The 17,743-nt window shown below is 45.6% G+C and overlaps 1 protein-coding gene across 7 annotated transcripts in view; it reads left to right on the top strand.

Annotated features, from left to right (window-relative positions):
- The first annotated feature begins 466 nt into the window (after positions 1-466).
- RHBDL2 (rhomboid like 2) overlaps positions 467-17,743 on the top strand; it is a 54,770-nt gene continuing 37,493 nt past the window's right edge. For 2 of the 7 annotated variants that reach the window (XM_045476807.1, XM_045476808.1), the window contains exons 1-2: positions 594-707; positions 4,626-4,719. Coding sequence is in view for 3 of the 7 variants with exons in the window: in XM_045476810.1 (XP_045332766.1) it covers positions 17,431-17,478 (48 nt within the window). In the remaining 4 variants the exon portion in view is untranslated. Of the gene's footprint in view, positions 708-4,625; positions 4,720-11,033; positions 11,163-16,960; positions 17,479-17,743 lie in introns of those variants that run through there. The other 5 variants (XM_045476812.1, XM_045476809.1, XM_045476810.1 and 2 more) reach the window with 5 other exon arrangements.

Below are 17,743 nucleotides of genomic sequence, written 5' to 3'. Positions count from 1 at the left end.
AAGCTGGGGAGGGGCACAGAGAGACGGAGACAGGATCCAAAGCAGGCTCTGCCGTGTCAACGCAGAGCCCGATGCAGGGCTGAACTCCGTGAGATCATGACCTGAGCCCAAGTCTGAAGCTCAACCTAATGAGCCACCCAGGAGCCCCAGAATGCGTTGGCCAGACGGAACCCAGGGGCCTTGTCACTAAATCTCTGCTGAGGGTCATCGAGTCACTGCACTCTGGTGTCCAGTACCAGATCTGGCTTCCGGCCACAGCACAACCAAAGACCACCCTGCTGAGGTCTTCCCCGTGGGGGCCGAGTAGGGAAGGAAACAGACGCAGACCTAGCGCAGGACGGTAGGAGGAACGGAGTTCAATGCCAGGGCCACAGAGAAAGAGCAGAGCCTGTCACAGGCTCCCTGGCTCAGTCCCAGGCAGGCGGAGGGGAGGACTCATTCATCCAGGGCCAGCCCAGGAGTGAGACTGCAGAGCTGGCTGGCCCGGCCCAGGCCGGGTGTCAAGGCGGGGAGGGGATTTCCTCAGCCTCCCTCCCCCTGGGCTGGGCGGCTGGGAACCTGTTGGGACGATTTTAGTTTGGGGGAGGGACCAAGAAGCTCCTGGCAGGGCCGGAACTTCAGGGCAAGGGAGGCAGCCCCTTGGCCCAGGCGCCCTGGAACGCGGGGGTGCAGCCTGTCCGGGCTGGGACTGCCGTCGGCCTCCCGAGGTAAGCAGCGGGAGCTGGGACGGGTGGAGGGAGGTCCGCGGTGGGGAGGAGGCTGCGGGGCAGGAAGCGCCAGGGGGGTCAAAAAGGCCGGAGGCCGCGGGGCTCTTGCGGGAAGGAGCCGGCGTGGGGTACTCTCTTGGCAACCTCTCTCCGGGAGTATCCTTCAGGATGGCCGCTTGGGATCCTGCAACTTTCATTTTAAAAGTAACATGTTGAGGGGCGCCCAGCTGGCTCAGTCCGGGGAGCATGCGACTCTTGATCTCAGGTCGTGAGTTCGAGCCCCACCTTGGGTGTAGAGATTCCTTAAGTAAATAAATAAGCTTAAAATAAATAAATAAATAAAAGTAGCATGTTGAGTCAGGAGTGGGGGGGGGGGGCTGTGTCTGGCTTCTCCCCCAGGGACACGGTTGGCGGCGACCAGGTCACGCCACTCTCCTTCAAGGTTCTGGTCGATCACGGGCTTTCTCTCCCTTCTTCACGTTTCCCCCTGGAAGCAACCTCCCTCCCCACGTCTGTCCCCCAACTTTTTTCTCCCTCCAACCAAGCCAGTTGCTAGACCTCCTTCCCCACATTAGAGACCACAGCCGTGGGAAACAGCCTCTCCAGCTTCTTCCTGCTAGGCGCCTCCCCAACGTTATTTGTTTCCTCCTTCCTGGTACCGGTATCTGAGGGATTTTGCTCATTCATTTGTTATTATTCATTTGTTTATTCATCACTGTTTGAGCCTGGATTCGGGGTGGGGCGGGGGGACACAGTCTCTGGGAATAGGAAAACTGGTATGTATTTCACACGCGTTTAATAATTATAAGCTGGTGGGCAGCCTGGCAGAGTGGAAGATTATTTTGGGGTTGCTCAGACACTTGGATTCATATTCCAGCTCTCCTGTTCACTTCCTGAGCCCCGGCTTCCTCATCCCTAAAGTGGTGTTGTTATGACCGCAGGAGACAACGCATATCAGGCACCCAGCTGGGTGCCCAGGAAGTAGTGGGGGCCTCAATAAACGCCTGTGCTCTTTCCTTCTTTGGCTCCCTCCCTGCCCTGCTCCTCCCTACCGCCACCTCCCCTCTCTGTAGGGTTGTAAAGATCTGTGAGACAACCCCTGGCCTTGAAAGCACTTAGGCAGACTTGTAAACCTAGAATGGGTAGCGAAGGGGAAGGTGGAGATGGGAGAGGGAGGCTCAAAAGGGGTAGGGGTGGGACTGGGTAGGGAAGAACTGGACCAGGGCTGGGACTGCAGTGGAGGGAAAAGATGTTCCCAGCAGGCTCTCCTGCAGTTTCTGAATTTGCACTCACATTGAGCAAGCGATGGGAACTACCAATTCCTAAAACCAACTCTGCCTGGCCTCAGACTAAGGGCTTTTAAATTAAAAAATAAATAAATAAACATTTTTAAAATGTTTATTTATTTTTGAGAGGGAGAGAGAGAGAGTGAGTAGGGGAGGGGCAGAGAGAGATGGAGACAGAATCTGAAGCAGGCTCCGGGCTCTGTGCTGACAGACCAATGCCGCTTGAACCCAGGGACTGTGAGATCATGACCTGGGCTGAGATCTGATGCTCAGTCCACACTGAGCCACCCAGATGCCCCTAAGGGCTTTTAAATGCATTATCTCATTGAATCATAACCCTTGTTATGATATTATTATTATCCCCATTTTACAGATGAAGAAATGAAGATACTAACAGGCTAAGGGATTGCCTAAGGTCACATGGCTAGTAACTAATGGATCCAGAATTCAAGACTAGGTCCATGCTAGACTCCATGCTCTTTGTTCAACTCCTTGTCTTTCAAGTTCCTCTGTACGGGGAAGAACAAAAGGACATGATCATTCTCCCAACTTCCTAGACACCAGTTTCTTAATTCCTGGACATCTGCTGCTCTGGGCTGCTTCGTCCCAGCGGGGAGGAGCACACCTCTTCCTGATTCATGAATTCATTCACTTATTCATCCATCATTCATTCAGTCAAGTGTTCTGTTGGTCCCAAGAGGGCAGGGACCATGTCTGTTTGTTCACAGTTGTGTAACCAGCACTTTGTATATCCCTAATACAGAAGTGTTTGGGGTTGCCTGGGTGGCTCAGTCGGTTAAGCCTCCTACTTCAGTTCAGGTCATGATCTGACAGCGCAGAGCTTGCTTGGGATATTCTCTTTCTTTCTGCCCCTGGCCTGCTTGCACTCTCTCTCTCTCTCTCTCTCTCTCTCTCTCTCTCTCTCAAAATAAATAAATATACTTTTTAAAAAATTAAAAAAAAAAAAAGAAATATTGCATGAGTCCTTTGTGGCTAAATGGCTCCAAGAAACATTTTTTGATACATTCTGTGGGCTCCCTGATAGGGATTCAAAGATGAATAAAACTGAAGTCTTATCCTCAAGGCACTCACAGCCTTGTGGAGGAGATGGTGATAACACAAAGAAGACATGGTACCCTAGACAGGAGCAGAGCCTGGAGAGGGAACTATGAGGGGCATTTAATTCTACCATGTTGGCTTTGTTCTCTACTGTAACCAGGGCCTAGCCAATGGCAGGCTCATGGTCGATGTTCGGTAAGGCTTTGCAGAGGAGGTGTTTAGGACAGGGTCTTGAAGGGGTTGTTAGAACTTCACCAGGTGAACAAACTGGGGAGGGAAGATTCTGGCAGAGAGAGATGCTCATGAAAAGGCTTAGTGCAGGGTGGGAGCTGGGATCACTAGGGACTCAGTATGGCTGAAGCAGAGAGTATATATGGAAGAATGGCAAGAAATGAGGATGGATAAATAGGCAGGGTTCAGGTCATGAGCCTTCTCAAGGACACTAGATTTTATCCCAAGGGTATTGGGTAACTATTGAAGGGATTTAGCAAAAGGAGGACACCATCTGATTTGTATTTCAGTAGTGTGGCTGATGCATGGGGGTCACGGAAATGGCACTAAGATCTCTAGGCCTAACAGAGTTCCTGCCTGTCTGAGCAAATGAACCTTTCTTTTTAGGATCTGGGTTAGGACTTCCTTTTTTGGGCTTCATAATGGTTCATGAAGGGCCTCCTAACTTGCCTTGTGTCCTGATCTACTGGTGCTTTGTCCTCAGCTGTTTGCTGGATTATAGCCAATCCATTCTTTTTTTTTTTTTTTAAAGTTTATTTATTTTGAGAGAGAGAGACAGGGTGGGGGGGGGAGAAAGAGAGAGAATGAATGGGGGAGGGGCACCGAGAGAGGGACAGAGAGAGAATCCCAAGCAGGCTCTGCACTGTCAGCGCAGAGCCTGATGCGGTGCTCGAACATATGAACGGTGAGATCATGACCTGAGCCAAATTCAAGAGATGCTTAACTAACTGAGCCACCCAGGTGCCCCGATCTATTCTTTCTAATAAAAGTATTGAAATATACAAATGATTTACATTTGCATAATTGGGAGCAAATTTTGGGGTATACTGCTTGCTAATTTGTGCTTTCTTACATAAAGGAGAGAGAAGGAGTTGTAGGCGGGACACCAGGAATTATATTAGACTCTGAATATGCCCTGGAGTTTGTGTTAAATATGGAACTGGGGGTACGTGGGCATGGATAGCTTTCAGAGAATCAGTTTCCAGACCTTCAGATTCTATAGGTATTTCCTAACAGCAATCTGCTTGACTGGATTCTTTTAAGTTATCCTTGTGAACTCTCTTCCTTCCTTCCTTCCTTCCTTCCTTCCTTCCTTCCTTCCTTCCTTCCCTGCTTCTTCCCTTCCTTCCCTTCCTTTCCCTTCTGGCTTCCCTTCCCTTCCCTTCCCTTCTGGATTCCCTTCCTTTCCCTTCTGGCTTCCCTTCCCTTCCCTTCCCTTCCCTTCCAGCTTCATGTCCACTGTGGGGCTTAGACTCAAGACCCTGATATTGAGAGTCACGTGCTCTACCAACTGAGCCAGCCAGGAAACCCTAACTCTGCTTTTGTTGTTTCCCTTCTCTAGCTTTACTAGATTTGTCCTGAATCATTCTATGGTGCATTGCTTGGAGATTTAAAAACCAGGACAATTGGAGAATGCTTTGTTCCTGAGAGATTAGGTAAGATAAACTGAAGGGGTGGTGCCTTACTACAGACTCTTAGAATTTACTTTTCATTTGTTTTATTATTATTTTTTAAGTAAGCTCTACACCAACTTGGGGCTTGAACTCACAACCCCTGAGATTGAGAGCTGTGTGCTTTACTGACTGAGCCAGCCAGGGACCCCAGCAACCACAGATTTAATAAGTCACCCAAGGTCACAGAGCTATTAAGTGGCAGAATCAGGACTTGAACTCCAGAACCTCCCCTCTAGAATTTGTGCTTTTAACCATTATGCTACTCTACTTTAAATGTATGTGCCTTAGCTCTTTTTCTATTGTATCGTAGAGTTAATTGGGACCTGAGTTAATTGTCATGGGGATATAGATAAACTCATTTGTAGAAATTTTAAAAATGAAGGTGGATTTTCTTACAGATAGAGAATTATTCTGGTTTGGCAGATTGGTTTGACAGTAAGGCCTGACTTTAACAACTGGATTACATGGCAGACATTTTTCATAAATTGAGTCAGCTAAATCTATAGCTTCAAGGTTTAGATGCATGTTTCTAATAAGACTATGCCAGAAAATTCTCTCTTTTGGTATTTTTAAAAGATTTTATTTTTAAGTAATCTCCACACCCAACGTGGGGCTCGAACTCACAACCCTAAGGTCAAGAGTTAACTTGCTCTACCAACTGAGCCAGCCAGGCACTCCCCAGAAAATTCTATCTTGGAAACTATTTTAACTTGTGAAAAATAATTTTAGTCATTATCATAAAAATGTGTGAAAGGGTCATAGCTTTTTCAAAATCTGATGGGGGGGGGGCACCTGGGTGGCTCAGTCAGTTGAACCTCTCCCTTCGGCTCAAGTCACATCTCATGGTTTGTGAGCCTGAGCCCCGCATCAGGCTCTCTGCTGTCTGCCCAGAGCCTGCTTCAGATCCTCTGTTTCCCTCTCTCCCTGCCTCTCCCCTGCTCACGCATACTCACTCATTCTCTCTCTCTCTCAAAACTAAATAAACATAAAAAAAAAAAATCTAATGGGGATTCGTGAGCAAAACAATGTGAAGACTTCTGGCATATGGTATACATACACATCACTGGCCATGTGCATCATGGTGGTGATGAGGTTCGTGGTCAGGACTCAGGAGCTGAAGTGGCTTGTCCGCAGGTAAGCAGAGGCAGAAGTGAAGCAAGATCAGGGTTTTCTGATTGCTGTGATTTCTATTACTCCATACTTCCTTCCTTCTCCATTTCTCGATGGCTTATTTAGCAAACTTTTACTGAGCACCTACAGTTGGAGTAAAAAATACACATTTTCTATTTTTTCTGCAGTTCATATTCGAGTAGAAAAGACAGACAATGAATAAACACATCAGATATTTTTAGATGGTGACAAGTGCTGGGAGCAAATAAGCTGAGGAATGTGATAGAATATCTGGGGTGAGCAGAGGGGTGGGTCAAGGAAGACTTCCTAGGGAGGTGCTCTTTGTTATGAAGGAGGTAGCCTTGTGTATATACATTAGGGTGTGTGGGAGGGGTGAAGGGGTGAGGGAGAAAGGTTTAGGTCAAGGGAACGGCAAGTGCAAAGACCCTGAGGCAGGAGAAAGCTTGGGGTGTTCCTGGGATAGAAAGAAGAACTTGTGGAAAACATTACGGAATTTCCTAAAAAAAATTAAAAATTGAAATGGCATGTGATCCAGAAATTCTTATTCTGGGTATTTACCTGAAGAAAATGAAAACACTAATTCATTTTTTTTTAATGTTTATTTTTTTTATTTTGAGAGAGAGAGGAGCAGAGAGAGAGAGAGAGAAAGAGAGAGAGAGGGAGAGAGAGAATCCCAAGCAGGCTCCAAGCTGTTGGGGTAGAGCCTGACACGGGACTTGAACTCATGAACCATGAGATCATGACCTGAGGCGAAATCAAGAGTTGAATGCTTAAGAGAAGCAACTGAACCACCCAGGCACCCTGAAAACACTCATTCAAAAAGATGCCCACACCCCTATGTTTATTGTAGCACTATTTACAATAGCCATGATAGGGAAGTAATCTCAGGGTCCACCAGTAGATGAATGGGTAAAGGAGATGTGATATATATAATGGAATGCTATTCAGCCATAAAAAAGAATGAAATCTTGCCATTCGTAACAACGTGGATGGACCTAGAGGGTATTATGCTAGGTGAAATAAATCAGACAGAAAGACAACTACTTTACTTATTTGTGGAATCTAAAGAACAAAGCAAATGGATGAACAGAGAATAAACTGGTGGTTGCCAAAAGCAGGTGGAGGTGGGATAGGTGAAATAAGTGGAGGGGATAAAGGGGTACAAATTTCCACTTATAAAATAAGTCATGGGGATGAAAAGTACAGCATAGGAATATAGTCAATAGTACTACAGTAATGTTATATGGCGACAGGTGGTAACTACACCTATTGTGGTGAGCATTTTGTAATGTATATAATTGTTGAATCATTATTTTGTATGCCTGAAACTAATAATACTTCAATAAAAATAATATTTCATTAAAAAATTTTTTTTTAATGTTTATTTATTTTTGACAGAGACAGAGACAGAATGCGAGGGGGTTTGGGGGCAGAGAGAGAGGGAGACACAGAAACAGAAGCAGAAGCAGGCTCCAGGCTCTGAGCTGTCAGCACAGAGCCCGACGCGGGGCTCGAACTCACCAGCTGTGAGATCATGACCTGAGCCGAAGTCGGACGCTCAACCGACTGAGCCACCCAGGTGCCCCAAAAATAATATTTCAATAAAAATACATATATATAAAAGGGAAACAGTGTATAAAAGAAAAAATAGAGGTTGGGGGAGAGTGGTAAAATTCTACAAAGAAGGCAGAAGTTAGGTTGTGCAGGACCTTACCAGCCTTGATAAGGATCTTGTATTTATCTGGAAGACAGTGGGAAACCATTGAGAGGTGTTTTCTTAATGTTTATTTATTTTGAGAGAGTGAGAGTATGAGAGTGCGAGGGGGGGAGGGGCAGAGAGAGAGGGAGAGAAAATCCCAAGCAGGCTCTGTGCTGCAGCCCAACATGGGGCTTGATCCCACGAACTGTGAGATCAAGCCCTGAGCCGCAATTAAGAGTTGGTCGCTCAACCATCTGAGCCACCCAAATGCTCCCCTTTAAGAGGTTTTAAGGAGAGAGTTGCTATATTCTGCTAGACTCTGATTTATAGTTGTGCTTGTTTTGGAGGGCGGGGGCAGGAGTGGAAACTGAGATGGAGACTATTTCAGGTAAGACATCAGCAGTCTACCCTCTGGAGGGATACCAAGATGGACAATGCTAATGGGAAGGTGGAATGGTATGGGACGCCATTCTGTCTTTTAGTTCTGGTGATGTATGTTGGTAACTATTGCTGTGTTAACAAATCACCCCAAAATGTGGTGGCTTAAAACAACAATCATTTTATTTTGTCATGATTTTGTGGGTCTGGAATTTGGGCGGGGTCCAGCTGAGCCGTTCTTCTGCCCTGTATGGTATTGGCTGGCGTCACTGACTTGGCTATATTCAGTTGGTGGATGAGCTGGGCTATAAGGTCTAAGAAGGCTTCACTCACTCATAGGTCTGGCACCTTGGTGCTCTTCTACATGGTCTCTCTCTCCATATGAGTAGCTTGGACTTCCTCATAACATGGTGGCTTCAGGGTAGTCAGCCTCATTATTATTAGTTTTTACTTTTAAAAAAAAAAATGTTTACTCATTTTTGAGAGAGAGAGAGAGAGAGAGAGAGAGAAGGCTGGGGAGGGGCAGAGAGAGAAGGAGACAGCGGATCCGAAGCAGGCTCTGTGTTGACAGCAGAGAGCCCGCGGGTGCGGGGCTCAGACTCATGAACTGAGAGATCATGGCCTGAGCGGAAGTTGGATGTTTAATTGACTGGGCCACCCCACGTGCTCCTTTATCTTCTGTTATTATTATTTATTTGTATTTTAAAAGTAAGCTCTATGCCCAACATGGGGCTTAAACTCAGGACCCCGAGGTCAAGAGCTGCATGCTTTACAGCCAAGTGCCCCAGTAGCCAACTTTCTTATATGGAATCAGGTTTCCAAGAGGAACAAGAGTGGGGGGCTGCAGGCTTAAGGCTTGGCCTTGGGAGGTGCTACTTCTACCATGTATTATTGGTCAAAGCCTGTCACAGGGCTAGCCCAGATTCAAGGACGGGAGAAACAAATCCCACTCTATCTATCTATCTATCTATCTCTATATCTGTGTATCACACTAGGTTTCTGTGAACAGATTAACTGTAATCACCCTGCTGGTGCTGACTCACTTTATAAATCTAAATCACAGTATACCGTGTTGGAACAATGTGTAGAATTTTATTCCTTTCTGGGTAGGGAGGGCCTGGAAACAGGAAGTATTTTGTTTTGTTTTGTTTTGTTTTGTTTTTTTTCTTTGTGTTTCCAGAGCCCAACATACAGAAGGCATTCAGGGAATGCTTGTCCAGTGAATGCATACATCATGTAAGAATTCATTGGTCATTAAACCACGGTGTACCTAAGAATCCCCTGGGGAGCTGTCAAAAAGGCATGCCGATTCCTGGGCAAGACCCCAGCCCAGACCCTCTGAATCCAAATCTCTAGGGTATGAGCTTTCAGTCTGGGTTGCACATTAAAATATACAGTATCCAGGCCCTCGCTCCAGAGGCTCTGATGCCATTGTTCTGGGGTGAGCCCAAACATCAATATTTTTTTATAATCTTCTCAGATAATTCTGATGTGTGGCCAAGGTTAAGAACCACTGCCGTAGGATTAGAACTAGCCACTTTCACCTGACCTCCCCGAATGATTCTGATGTAGGTGGTCTATGACAGGTGACTGTCCTCAGTTTGCCCAGCACTGTCCTGATTTTAGCGTCCCAAGTTCTACATCCCAAGAAATCCCTAGTCCCGTGCACACTAGCACAGTTGGTCATTATCAAAAGACCACTGTTCAAGAAACATTGCCAATGAGGTACTAAAAGACCTTTTGAAAAGTACCTACAAATATCTAATGAAAGCAATGATTCTGCCTCCTTACTTAAGGCACTAACGTAGTAGTATCATAATGCTATCAAACAGAGTCCTCTCCTTGAATTAAGGAAGAGGTGGCTCAGGGTCAGTGTCTCTCTTGAGCCCTGCACTCTGGTATGCTAGGTCTGTTAACGTAGCTAAATAGGGTGTCCATCTCTGGGAATTCTTCCATATTCCTTAGTGTACACGAGGCAGCTTTGAAAGCCTGACCACAATCAACAAGGATGATGTGTTGAGGACACTATGAGGTACAGGATGAGGTTCTTGTGTCTCTACACCAGTGTGTATTATTGTTACTATTACTTACATTACAATAAGGTACAAAAATATATGTCATATCTTAGATAGCTCTGGGGAAAGTAGTATAGTATAGTGGAGAGCTCAGGATCGCCTCAGAAAAATGGCCTTATGTCCCAGCTTTCGTGTGACTGGGTAGGTATATGATCACAGTTGCCTCTCTTGCTTTCATTGCTCATCTGTAAAATGGGAATAATAATGATGTCGTCTTCACAGGGCAGCTAGGAGGATCCACTGAAATGGTATAAGTAAAAGTGGTTCTGTAGACTAGGAAGGGGGAGATATTACAATTGCTGTTAATGGGAGAGACACAAAAAGACATTTTCCTATTGAGAGGCCTGGCCCATGACAAAGGCCCCGGTTCCCCACCCCGAATCGCAGCCACGGTTGTGTGGGATTCCAAGGGAGAAGCTTTTAACACATAGTGGGTGTGCAGAGACCTTGGGAGGCAGAGTGTCTCTGCCTTAGTTACCCTCAAAGTTGAGTGCAAGTTTGCTTTGCTTTAGGAATAAGAAAAACTTCTGGGAAAGGGGGTTTGTGAAAGCATTTTTTGTTTTTAAATCTTTTGCTTATTTGTTCCAAGTGTATCCTCAGAGATGTAGCAAAAAGAAAACAACCACAGCCACAAACCCATAATATTGAAAGGCTGGTTCTTAATTTCTGTAGCTAAAAAAGCGCTCTTTCAGGCTAAACCACAGAGATTGCTGCAGGCCCCTGGAACTGGGCATAATGATGGTTTGCAGTGCGATGAAGGAGGCTGTTAATCTCTGTGGCCCAGAAGCCCAATCTGTGGCCTCTCCAATTACCCAGGTTGCCTAGCAACGCCACCAAAAGCCTCCCCGCCAGGTCCGGCTGGGCAAAAATTGGATACACCCAGTACTGCCTGCCGCCCAGCCTCCTGGGCTCCCAGGCCACATCAAGGCAGGACTCAGCCTTGGCAAGGGCCGGCCTGGTACCAATGAATGGGTGGGGCCAGCTGTTTAAAGAAACAATTCAGATATTCAAAACCTACTCATTTGAATGCAACTAGCAAAACAGCACAAACTAATGATCGAAAGTCTCTTTCTGCCAAAGAGGAGTTGTCCTAAGGCGGGTGGCTGTGCCTGTGCTCTCCTGGGTGAGATGAAGAAGGGAAGGTGAGCCTGACTTAGTCCTCTGGGTTTTCAGAGAGGCAAATCCCATCCCTTTCCTGGGTGCCTATTTCCATCTTGACTCCCTGTGGCAGCAGTGGGAATGGTGGGGATTCCCAGCCCCATCCTCTGGGCTGATGGCCTGCCACTTGGAAACCCCCAGGCTCTGGTGTGGGTCTGTTTGGGGAGCTGGGGGAAGAAGAGGGAGATTAGGGTAGAGGGAAGGATGGGATGAACATAATCAACATAAAGATGTACGCTTCTTTAACACCTGGTGCACAGAAATCACAGGGCCGAGGAGCACACAGGGTCTGTGGGTCAGACACCCTGGGTTCCTCTCCCAGCTCTCCCCTCACTGGCTGCGTTACCTTGATCAAGTTACTTTGGAGCCTGAGTTTCCTTATCTATAAAATGGGGGTGTTATTATCCTGTTTTATTAAAAACAATTTTTTTTGTTATTATCCTATTTTATAAGGTCGTGAAAATTAATGAAGAGAATGCTCATTGAGTGCTTAGCATAGAATCTGGCAGGCAGTAAAGTGCCCACTCTTATGGCAACTCTTATTTCATTTGCTTCTTACAATAATTCTGTGAGATACTAAGGAGAGAAAGGGGGTCTGTTTGACAGCTGAGGACACTGAGGCACAGAGAAATGAAGGACTATGCTGGGAGCAGAACTCGATCTTCACAAGTCGGCTGACAAGTCCTTTTGTAGCCATGAGGGCGCGGTGGCTCTGTGGGTCTCCTCTGACAGGTCAGCGATGGGAATGATAATAAGATGGAATGTAGAGGAAAAGGGTAGTGGGAGGCGCTTTTCAACAAAAAGTGATGTAAGAGTTTTGGTTAAGGTGGTCTGGATAGATTCCCCTCTCCTTCCTTCCAGCATCCGTTTTTTGTTTGTTTGTTTTCAATGTTTATTTATTTTTGAGAGAGAGCAAGCAGGGGAGGGACAGAGAGAGAGAGGGAGACACAGGATCTGAAGCAGGCTCTGTGCTGTCAGCGCAGAGCCTGATGCAGAGCTTGAACTCAGGTGAGATCATGACCTGAGCTGAAGTTGGGCGCTTAACTGACTGAGCTGCCCAGGCTCCCCTCCTTCCAGTATTCTTTGAAATAAACTTTTTATTTTGGAATAATTTTAGATTTACAGAAAAGTTGCAGAGTTTGTTTACCCTTTACACAGGTGTAAGTATTTTCCAAACACCTCCTGTGTGCCAGGAACTCTCTGTTGGATGATCACAGAGTTTGTCAGAGGACTGGACCCTGGAGTCCTTACTTTGTGGTCTCCAAGGTGCTGCTGTCTCTACATCACTTGTCAGAGATCTGCTAAATCTATCCAATTAGTGTTTTCAGGAGTGGGGCCCAGGAAGCTGTATGGAAACTGATGTTGAAAAACAAATGCTCAAGGAGATTCTAAGGCATAGCCAGTTTAGAGAACTACTGGTCTGGGGGGCAGACTGTCCAATTCACTGTGCACGTGAGAGAGAGCCATGGTTCAGAGCATGGAAGGGACAGGCTCCAGCTCACACAGCCAGGAAGTGGCAGAGTCTAGACCAAAAAACAGGTCTCCTGGTTCTGTGCTCTCCTTGCACTGTGTCTCCCTCACACAGAACAAGAAATGAGTTTAACTTATAACAGGAAGACCGCAGGTAGAAGAGTTTCTTGGCTATTCAGGTGTTATTAGGTTCTTGGTTGCAAGGGCAGAGAGTGATTCAGGTTGATTACACCAGTAAATAAATTTTATTGAAAGCACATTGGGTGGGAAAATAAAAACTATTTCTCGACTCCTATTCACACTTCTGACACCAAATATGTGGGTTTTTCACGCCAAGCAGTTCTGCCACTAACTTCCCCACTGGCTAAGGGCTCAGTTTCATATGACTGCTCCCCACTTCAAACCCCAGTTGCAAGTCTGGACTTCCAGTACTTTTGATCAACTGGCTATAATTTGGGGTTTCTGTGACCCCCTCCCCCCGCCCCACTTCCTTGGGCTTAATAATTTGCTAGAAGAGCTCACAGAACTTAGGAGAGGGCTTTACTTATTAGTATTGGCTTACATAAAGGATACAAGTCAAGAGCAACCAAATGAAAGAGATGCATAGAGCAGGGTATACAGGAAAGGATGTAGAACTTCCATGTCCTCTCTGGGTGTTTTGTTCTCCCAGCGCCTCACTGTGGTTACCAACCTGGAAGCTCTATGAACCTTTTGCTTAGAGTTTTTATGGAGGTTCCATTACATAGGCATGATTGGTTATTGACTGTTGGTGATGAAGCTCCATTTCTAGCCCTTCTTCCATTCCTAGAGGTGGGCCTGCAAGTTCCAACCCTCTAACCTCTAATCCCGTGGTCATTTCCTTAGGCAACCAGCCCTATCCTCCAAGAGTCACTTCATTAGCATAAACTCAGGTGTGGTTGAAAGGGGCTTATTACAAATAATAGAAGATGCTCCTCCCACCCCTGTCACTCAGGAAATTCCAGAGGTTTTAGGAGCTCTGTGCCAGGAACTGGGTGGGAAAATATTTGTTTTTTAGTATTTCACAGTATCACAGGTAGGTTACAAAATCACTGGAAGGCTGCAGAAACAAGGTTTGGGAAATAAACCGAGACCAAGGGAGACCTAAGAGTTGTCCTAAGGCGGGTGGCTGTGCCTATGCTCTCCTGGGTGAGATGAAGAAGGGAAGGTGGGCCTGACTCAGTCCTCTGGGTTTTCAGAGAGGCAAATCCCTTTCCTTTCCTGGGTGCCTGTTTCCATCTTGACTCCCTGTGGCAGAGAACTACACCAAAATCATCACAGAGCCAGGTAGGTGAAAATGGCCCTATTGCCTCTGCAGCTCCATGTTCATTGCTGCAGCCTGTATCCAAGATACAGCTGGCCTTGGATGCTGGATGTCAAACTGACCCAATGGCGAGGCTGGACAGTGGACACTGTTGCCCCTGCTTTATCGTCACCACTGGAAAGAACTTAACCAGTCTTGAAGCTCCAGCCTCAAAAATCCTAAGCAAATGCAGCTAATGGGTCAAGCCCAAGTTACATACCTGAACCCCAGTTGCCTAGGGACCTGGAACAGTTAGGATTGGGAATTTTTACCTTCCGTAGTGGGAAGTGGTCCCTGCTGCCCATCGGGATTCATGAGATTGGGAATTCTCCAAGAACCCTGACAAATGACCATTATATAAGCATTATCAAAAGAATGTACTGGGAGTCCTTGACATGTGCAGATTCAACACTTAACAGTTTTCGTATTTCATTAGCTACCCTCAAAGGCCCGTTGTGAATGAATGTGAACTGAATGATTTTGCTAGTCATTTAGTAAGTGAGCCAGGCCCATCATTCCACTTTGACATCTCACGTGACTTCACTCTTCTCTACTAGTTACAGCCTTTATGTAACCTGCATGTAGTGACTAAAGTCTTTGTTTCTTGTTGGAGTAGAAAAGACTCCTAAAAATAAATCACTTGGTAGTGCCAGAAATAGAAATGAGAAGAAAGTGAAGAGGTTTGAGAAAGTGACTTTTATTTTTTATGTTTTGCCACAGGTAGAAGTCTTGGGTACATTGGCATGGAATGTCAGGTTCAGTGGTGTCTAGGATCCCTGACACCAAGAGATGTATGATGTGCGTCACATAGATACAAGGAAAAGTGCTTTGGCAAGTTGTTTTAATGAGTGCTTCTGCCAGTGAAGAAACTAGTCTTCAAGAGAGAGGTTAAAGTTTACATAAAGACGAAAGAGGCACAATTAATGAACCAATGTTCTATTTTCTTTTCTTCTTTGGGACCTTGGGTGCAGAGTGTTGAACATAGTTAATTGATATTTCTCACATAACAAACTTTATAAATAACCTTACACCTGCAATTATAGAATTATTTAGGGTCTGAAATGCAATCGCTTAAAATTTTTTGGCCATAATTTTAACATAATTTTGGGAGACACTATATGGTTTACTAAGGCTCTTGAAAGGTCTTTAAAAAAATTTTTTTTTTTAATGTTTATTCATTTTTTGAGAGACAGAGACAGAGTGTGAACGGGAGAGGGGCAGAGAGGGAGGGAGACACAGAATCCGAAGCAAGCTCCAGGCTTCGAGCTGTCAGCACAGAGCCCGACACGGGTCTCAAACTCGTGAACGACAAGATCATGACCTGAGCCGAAGTCAGACACCTAACCCACTGAGCCACCCAGGTACCCCAGCTCTTGAAAGGTCTTTGGAAAAATCTCTTGCCATTGTCAAGGGTCTCCTGTGTAAATCTCCTTACGGAAATCTCTCTCTACATTAAAAAAAATTTTTTTTCATGTTTATTTATTTTTGAGAGAAAAGAGAGACAGAGCGTGAGTGGGGGAGGGGCAGAGAGCTGGAGACACAGAATCTGAAGCAGGCTTCAGGCTCTGAGCTGTCAGCACAGAGCCTGATGTGAGGCTCAAACTCACAAACCGCTAGATCATGCTAGATCATGACCTGAGCCAAAGTTGGACGCTTAATCCACTGAGCCACCCAGGCGCCCTCTACTTTTTTTTTTTTTTTTTTTTAAGGCAGAAGAGTGTTCTAGGTAAATGAGCATTGCCCCACCCTTTCCAATCCTTGGCCAACACAATGGCTCCATGATTCATATCATGAGCAATGCTTATTCCACACAAAGACAGGATGTAAGGAAGTTCTTTTCAGTTTTCCTCTAATTTCTTTTTAAAGTTCATTTATTTATTTATTTTGAGAGAATGAGAGAGGGCCGGGGGAGGGGAGAGGCAGGGCAGAGAGGGAGGGAGAGAGAGAGAGAATCCCAAGTAGGCTCTGCACTGACAGTGTGAAGTCCGATGCAGGGCTCAAACTGAAACTGTGAGATCATGACCTGAGCGGAAACCAAGAGTCAGACGCTTAGCCGGTTGAGCCTCCCCACTTTTCCTTTTCTTGAGAATCCTTGCTGGGGTACCTGGCTGGCTCAGTTGGTAGAGCATTTGACTCTTGATCTCAGGGTTGTGAGTTTGAGGGCCACATGGGGCATGGAGCCAACTTTAAAAAAAGGAATACTTGGCAACCATGAAGAGAAAGTCTTTGATGCACAGGGGGAATATCTTCATTTTAACTTGAAGAACATGAGTCTTTTCTACTCCTCCAACATTCTTTTTAACAGTCCACCTTCGTTGTTCCATACTGGTAGGATGAGGACTTTTCACAGCAGCGCCACCTGATTTTGATCTGGGTGGGGGGGTGGGGCGGAGAAGGAGAGAGAGAGAGAGATTTCAACAGAGTTGACAGCCACCTGCTAAAGATAAAAGGAAGGAGGTGAGGCACAACATCAAGCCAACATTAAAGAAAGCTCAAGAAACCTGGATGATTTTTGCTTAGTAAGAAACACAATCAGTGCAGTAAATAATGCCTCTCAATATATCACACTGTGATGAGAGTGACAAAGTGAATAATTTGATAGCTGCAGATGCATTTATATCTCTTTAAGACTATGATGTGTTGTATTCATTGCTGACTTGTTTTGAGACTCCTGCTTTATTTAATTGGGCCTCCAAAAATTCCGCTAAAGTATGCTTCCAGAGACCCTACCCCAACTTTGACCTGTAGAGCCCATGGAATATCCGGGCCACGCCCATGCAGGGACAAAATTAACGCCATAAACTTAGATTAGCCTAGGGAGGAAAACATTGGACCCGGGAGCAAATGTGCTGGTGAGCAGATTTCAGCACAGTGTAAGGAAGAACTAACTACCTAAGGATTGGAACGGGCAGGAAATGCAACAACCCAACTGAAGTACATTCTAGTTCTTTGTGATTTTTCACTGCTGTAAATAGTTCTGCACTGAACATCTTTGAAATATAGCTTTGTATACTTGCTCAGATACATTTGCAGGATAGATTTCTAGGAGGAGGGTGGTTCTGTTGAAAGATATATGCTTTTCTATTTTGGGCAATTACTGCCCAGTTGCCTTCCCAAAAGGCTGCACCTGTTTCCCACAGCCCCAAAAGTATGGATAGTCTTTTCATTGTTTGATTAGTAATGTTTCCAGGGTGGTGAGCTGTGCTCAGAAATTCAGGTGTGGGAGCAGAAGATAAACAGGAGTGGGAGGGACAGGGAATGTCAGAGACTGGAAGTATTGAGCAGCAGATGTTGGAGAGATGGATGAATCAGGGAGAGGCCCCTGTCTCCAAGCAACAGGGCACACAGATGGGGAGGGAAGTCAGAGTGTGACCGTCATTGAGAAGAGAGGTAAACCCCAAACCCTGCAGTGGCCACCAACGTTTTCATCTGTTGCAAGAGGCTGATGTAGCTAGAACTACATGTCAGATCTGTCTACTCTCCCTGCCAAGGAAGAAAGCACACCCACAGTGAGTCCTGCCTAAACCGAATGGGGCAGATATCTTTGCAGCACAGGAAATACATGTCATTAAAATACCTAAAGTGGTGGGGTTGACTTCGTAAAATTTCTGGAAAGTTTGAAGTCTGGAGAAAAGAGAAAATTTTGAGGAAATGTAAGCCTTAGTTTTCTAGTTCCTTTTATAGCTATCGAGTTATATTAACATTGTAAAATTTTATTTCCTCATAAAGTGATCATGTATGGTATTTCAATTTACAGTAGAGCTTATTAACACA

This window comes from Leopardus geoffroyi, chromosome C1 (genome assembly GCF_018350155.1).
Source record: "Leopardus geoffroyi isolate Oge1 chromosome C1, O.geoffroyi_Oge1_pat1.0, whole genome shotgun sequence".
Taxonomy (NCBI): domain Eukaryota; kingdom Metazoa; phylum Chordata; class Mammalia; order Carnivora; family Felidae; genus Leopardus; species Leopardus geoffroyi.
This window is presented reverse-complemented; position numbering and strand designations above follow the sequence as displayed.